The following is a 6,465-nucleotide window of genomic DNA, read 5'->3' on the forward strand; positions in this document are numbered from 1 at the left end:
TGTACCCAGAAGGAGGAGGGAGAAGAGAAAAGAGGGTATTTAGGGTACCCTGCCCCCCGGGGCAGCCCCAGATAGCAGCTGGAGATATCCAAATGTTAATCACCAATTAGTGCAGTCCAGGTAGAAGGGCAATGTCATTATGTGTAAAATGGATTTAATGTGGCAGGAGCTGTGGGCTTAATTTCTTGAGATAAGATGCTTTTAGGCTAATCAGCAGGTCTCTGATGCCTGGATATAAAGGAGCTAGGACAGACTTTCTTGAGGCAGGCTCCAACTGGCCAGCAGGTAGGAGGAAAGGATCCCATCCTGCCCATCTTCTGGAAGAGCCAGAAAGGAAGTCAGGTAAGAGAGAGGCTGGAATGGGGATGGAAGAGATGACCTGAGAGGAGGTGGATTCTGGCTACTTGAGATGTGGGGCTCCCGGGCGTCTCACTCTCCTCCTCTGAGAAATAGGAAGGCAGCTCCTATGGTTTCTAAGGAAGGTAAGCTCTTGCAGTCCATACCTCTCCAGATCTAGCTTTGGTTTTCAGGCCATGGGAGAGTGTGACAAGTTCCTCATTGTTCATTCTCTCAACTGAAGAACCACCATAAAATGAATCAAACCCCTACAAGAAGGAGACAGGTCAGATTGACTTTAGGATGAGATTTTCTGAGTCACAATAGTTAAGCCTGAGAAGGGAGATGGTTCTGTGCATGGTTTTCATTTAGGGCAAGGGGGCCACAATGATTTGGGTGGCAGTTAATTAGAACTCAGGAACTCTGGCTCCCATGAACTTGGGAGGTTCTAAGCAGAGAAACTTGTCTAACCCCACGCCTGTGATGTCTGGCCCCTGGAGCCAGGGAAGAGAGGTATCCAGGCACACAGGCCTTCACTGCTTTACTCTGCCAAGGTCTCTCTACCATTGCTCTTCTCCACCCCTTTCAGAGTCCACTTAAGACTGAGCATATTCATCTCTTGGTCAGGCCCCAAGGACCCTTCTTGTCACTACCTCTAATCCCCAGCAACTCCCAGCACCTGCCCAGGCCCTGGCATTGCATGGCCTCCTGGCTGTACCCTCATTCTCTTGTCCTGGCCCTTTTCTTTCTCAGAGTGGAAACCCCTTGGAAGATGATGGCCATGAAGACCTGCTCTCTGCTCTTGGTGCTCTTGTTCCTGGCAGTGGGGCTGGGAGAGAAGGAAGAGGCTTTCTCCAGGTAGGAAGGCAGAAGCCTGAGGGATAACCATGTTTAGGACTTGGTTCAAGGGGAAGGTGAGAAAGGGAGGAACCCCAAACTAAGAGGAAAGAAGTTAGGAGAAAAGTCTGCCAGAGACCCGGGTGCAGAATGAGAATGGAACCAGAGATTAATGAGTTACAGCTGCAGTGGGAAAGCCCAGTTAGATGGTTAGATTTCTGGAATTATTTCTCAATGTCTGAGTTCTCAAGAAGATGGCATCATCTCCTGTTTTTTTTTTTTTTCTTTTTGGTACCAGGGAATAAACCCTGAGATGATTGATTACTGAGCCATGTCCCCAGTCCTTTTTATTTTTGAGACAGGTCTCACTGAGTTGCTTAGGACCTCACTAAGTTGCTGAGGCTGACCGTGAACTTGCAATCCTCCTGCCTCAGCCTCCAGAGTTGCTGGGATGACAGGCATGCACCACCTCACCCAGCCATCTTCTTCCTTTCCGATAAAAGCTTCAGCCACTCATTGATGCATGCCTTCGCTCAGCTCTTACAGAGAGCCTCCAGTGCTCAGGCACAGGGGATATGTGAACAGGGACCTACCACTGCCTCCTGTCTTCCAGAAGACAGAAAAGAAGCTCTTAGGTCTATTGCAGATTGTCCTGAGAACTGGGATGAAGAGCCAACAATATGGTGAATATAGCAGGAGGCTCTGGTGGTGCTTTCAAGGACTAAGAGAGGGCTGGGGATGTGGCTCAAGCGGTAGCGCGCTCGCCTGGCATGCGTGCGGCCCGGGTTCGATCCTCAGCACCACATACCAACAAAGATGTTGTGTCCGCCAAGAACTAAAAAATAAATATTAAAAATTCTCTCTCTCTCTCCTCTCTCACTCTCTCTTTAAAAAAAAAAAAAAAAAAAGGACTAAGAGAGATTATTCTAAGTAGAGTTGGATCTTTTCAGATGCAAGGACACACCAAGAGTCCCTGTAAAATTGGCAAATGTAAAGTTGTCAATGTGAGGGAAGCTGTCAGAAACACATATAAGGAGAATGGCATCATGTAGATGTTAAGACAATAGACCAGGGCTCAGGTTGCCTGTGGTGAGTCCTGGATCTCCCACCTTGGTTTCTTCACTCACACAATGCGGGTAGGGGTGGGGGTGTAGCCCAGTAGTAGAGCACTTGCCTACCATGTGCAAGACCCTGGGTTCCATTCCCAGTACTGAATGAATAAAAAAGGGGGGGGGCAGGAAGGGGGGATATTTCCTAGAAATGTTGTAAGGGTTAGATGATTTTATGTGCTAAAGTGTTTATAGAGAACCTGAGTCATAGTAAGTGATGTTCTGTGAGTTGTTGTTGTTGTTATTGTTGTTGTTATTATTATTATTATTAAAAAATGTGAGCAAAAGACCTGAATCAGACAGGGTCAGGGCAAGAGAAAGAAATCAGGGAACTGAGCTGGGGGGTAGTGCATGCCTGTAATACCAACAACTCTGGAGGCTGAGGTGGGAGGATGCAAGTTTGAGGCCAGCCTCAGCAATTTAGCAAGATGCTGTTTCCAAATGAAAAAGAAAAAGAGTCAGAGGTGTAGCTCAATGGTAGCGTGAACTCTGAAAACGTGTGATTCAGTCCTTTGCCCAGAATCTAAACACACACACACACACACACACACACACACACACACACAATGTAGGAAGAAGGTCCTTGAACTGGGCAAAAAGCCCCAGGGAGCCGAGGACTTTATCTTCAGTTGTCAATGAATGAATTGACAACAGGGTGTCTCCATTAAAAACTGGCTCCCAAGAAATGGGGCTGGCTTGTTTTCATGTCTGCCTTCTGTTAGAAGCAATCCAATCCTTCACCTCTAAATTATGACCTCTGGTCCCTGCCCCTTCCCTAAAGTCGAGTCCTGGCTTCCATCTCTCCTCCCTCAGATCCCATGCAAAGGTTCCTGGCTCCCGACCTCTAGGACCAAGGTATGCAGAGGGAACTTTCATCAGTGACTACAGCATTGCCATGGACAAGATCCACCAGCAAGACTTTGTGAACTGGCTGCTGGCCCAGAAGGGGAAGAAGAACAAGTGAGTCATTTTGTACACCCACTCCTCTTCTGCCTGCCCGGGGCCCTTCTGTGTTCAGATCAGGTCACCATTTGTAGTCACATAGGCAGGAGGTCACAAATCCAGTGGCACCTTTCACTAGATAAGGGTGGGGAGTTGGAAATGGAGATCCCGACTCTGGCAGCAGTCCAGTCTAGGGGCTGATAAGAGCCAGGGCCGGTCACCAACCCTTTACTACTATTCCTTTTTCCCCTTCCTCCTCCTCCTCCTCCTCCTCTTCCTCCTCCTTCTCCTCCTCCTCCTCCTCCTCTCCTCCTCCTCCTTCTTTTTCTTCGTCCAACCCTTTACTATTACTACTTCCTGTTCTTTTTTTCTCCTCTTCTTTTTCCAATCCTTGTCTTCTTCCTTCTCCTCCTCTTCTTCTTTTCCTCTGCCTCCTCCTTTTTCTTCTTCCTTCTCCTCTTCCTTTTCTTCTTTTTCCTTCTTTCTGCCTCCTTTTCCTCCTCCTCCTCCTCCTCTTCCACCTCTTCCTCCTTCTCCTCCTTTTTCTTCTTTCTCCTCTGCCTCCTCCTCTGTCTTCTTCCTTTTTGTTAGAAGGATAATTTGTGGCATTGATTAATATAGCAAGGTGGCTACCCCATAGGCAGAGTTCCAACCCTTTACTTCCAAGAGGAGGAACTGGGGAAATATGTGGAAGCTCAGAGAGGATCCCCAGGGGGCCAGGGATGCAGACAGGAGGCTGAACTGCTGCCAATGACTGTTTGGTGTGACCACTTCAGACTTTGGAAATAAGCCGCCCTGTACTTTCTTACTACAACAAATCTCTTTCCATGCTCTTGCTGTTTGGTCAGCCTGGTAAATTTTGAAGAGGTGCCACTGGTGGAAGCAACTAAACATGAATGGTGGGGAGGCTGAGCAGAGAAAGAGGTATCCTTGCTCCCAGGACTGAGGTGCCAAAAGATTCAAGTGTCCTTGGGTGGGGAGCATCTGCAGTCTCCCCTAGCCTACCCACTCCCTAATCTTCTGCTTACTAGCTGGAAACACAACATCACCCAGAGGGAGGCCCAGGCCCTGGAACTGGCTGGGCAATCTCAAGGGAATAAGGAGGCACCAGAGCAGCAGAGGTGAGTCTCCATGTGGAAAAGGGAGGAAATAGAACCTCCAGGGCCACCCCACCTCACTTTTATGTGTTCCACACTCCAGAGCATAAGCATTCTCTTCCTCCCAGAGTTCAAAGAGGAATCTCCATCCAGGCACAGAGTTACACACATATAATTTCAGTGATTCAGGAGGCTGAGGCAGGAGGATTGCAAGCTGAAGGCCACCCTGGGAAATTAAGTGAGACCCTGTCTCAAAATAAAAAATAAAAAGGGTGGACAGGGGTTATAACTTAGTGGCAAAGTACTTGCCTAGCATGTGTGAGGCACTGGGTTCAATCCTTAGCACTACATAAAAATAAACTAATAATATAATAGTCCAAACACAACTACAAAAAAGTTTAAAAATGCATAATGTTAAAGTAAAAGACATTGTCTTCAAAAATAAAAATAAATAAAAGGGCTAAGGAGGACTGGGGTTGTGGCTCAGTGGTAGAGCACTTGCCTCATAAGTGTGAGGCACTGGGTTTAATCTCAGCATCACATATAAATAAATGAATAAAAAATATAAAAGTCCATCAACAACTAAAAAAAAATTTAAAGGGCTAGGGATGTAGTTCAGCAGTAAAGCACCCCTGGGTTCAATCCTCAGTACCACAAAAAACTCCTGGGATCAGGGCACAGTACTGCATACCTCCAGAAGCTGAGACAGGAGGACTGTGAGTTCAAAGTCAGCCTCAGCAAAAGTGAGGCACTAAGCAACTCAGTGAGACCCTGTCTCTAAATAAAATAGAAAATAGGACTAGGGATGTGACTCAGTTGTCGGGTACCCTTGTGTTCAATCCCTGGTACAAAACAAACAAACAAACAAACAACAAACTCCTGGGGTCAGACCAAACTCACAGAGAAGAGGTTCTGCAAGTTTTGGGGCTAGAATTTCTTTTTCTTTTTTTTTTTTTTGTAGTGCTAGAGATCAAATCAAGGGTCTTGTGCATACTAGGTCAGTGTTCTACCACTGGGCTACACTCCCAGCTCCTGGGCACAGTTTCTAAACATTGATGGGCCTTTATTTTGTTCATTTATTTATATGCAGTGCTGAAAATTGAACCCAGTGCCTCACACATGCTAGGCAAGCCCTCTACCACTGAGCCACAACCCCAGCTCCTCTTTCTTTCTTTTTTAGTACTAGGGATGCTTATCCAGACAGGGTCTTGCTAAGTTGCCTAGGATCTTGCTAAATTGCTAAAATTGGCTTTGAACTTGAAATCATCTGGCCTCTGCCTCAGCCTCCTGAGCCACTGGGATTACAGGGGTTCACCACCATGCCTGGTTTGCACCAGCAAGTTTCTTCTCTTGGTACTGGGAATTAAACTCAGGGATGCTTTACCGCTAAGCTATATCCCATCTTTTTATATTTTATTTTCAGACAGGGTCTTGCTAAATTGCTGAGGCTGTTCTTTTTTTTTTTTTTTTTGAGTAAGAAAAACTTTAAATGATAGGGCAGATGGTAAGAAAAACGGGGCAAATACCTTGAAAGTTTTAGGAACTAAGGAAGATTAAAAGAGGAAATCGTGGTGGAAGCGTGACAACGGAACACACCCGGCTCGAGGTCCCATCATTGAGGCTGTTCTTGAGTTTGCGATTCTCATGCCTCAGCCTTCCTAGTAGCTAGGATTACAACCATGCACCACCAGGCTGGGGATGTGGCTCAAGCGGTAGCGCGCTCGCCTGGCATGCATGCGGCCCGGGTTGGATCCTCAGCACCACATACAAACTAAGATGTTGTGTCTGCGGAAAACTAAAAAATAAATATTAAAAAAAAAAACAAGCATGCACCACCATGCCTGGCCTTGTAGTAGATTCCTGTTTGACCTTGCCTGTACTGAAGAGTGAAAAAGATGAGAGCAGAGATAACCAAGAGGCAGGTGTGTTGGCTCTGTCCCCACTTCCAAGGGCTCCTTCTGAGTCCTAGGTCCTGTATTTGCTTTCTCTGGGTGAGGCCCAAACTCAAGCAGGCTCCCACAGGCTGTATTCTTTGCAGCTCCTTACCCAAGAACCCTGGTGATGAAGATCTACTAAAGGAGTTGTTGATTCAAAAGCTGCTGGCCTGGATGGTGGACCAGACAGAGCTCTGCACACTCAGGTGA

At 46.9% G+C, this 6,465-nt stretch overlaps 1 protein-coding gene across 2 annotated transcripts; it reads left to right on the forward strand.

Moving 5' to 3' along the window:
* The first annotated feature begins 1,108 nt into the window (after window positions 1–1,108).
* Window positions 1,109–6,465, forward strand: Gip (gastric inhibitory polypeptide). 2 transcript variants are annotated; one of them, XM_077801448.1, is made up of 5 exons: window positions 1,109–1,194; window positions 2,253–2,259; window positions 3,064–3,242; window positions 4,256–4,345; window positions 6,360–6,465. In XM_077801448.1, the coding sequence occupies exons 1-5, from the start codon at window positions 1,109–1,111 to the stop codon at window positions 6,463–6,465; spliced, it is 468 nt and encodes a 155-aa protein (XP_077657574.1). The 2 variants fall into 2 exon arrangements, with proteins under 2 accessions (XP_077657574.1, XP_026242935.1); XM_026387150.1 differs by lacking the exon at window positions 2,253–2,259 and having other exon boundaries at window positions 3,096–3,242.

The sequence above is a fragment of the Urocitellus parryii genome, chromosome 7, assembly GCF_045843805.1.
Source record: "Urocitellus parryii isolate mUroPar1 chromosome 7, mUroPar1.hap1, whole genome shotgun sequence".
Taxonomy (NCBI): Eukaryota; Metazoa; Chordata; class Mammalia; order Rodentia; family Sciuridae; genus Urocitellus; species Urocitellus parryii.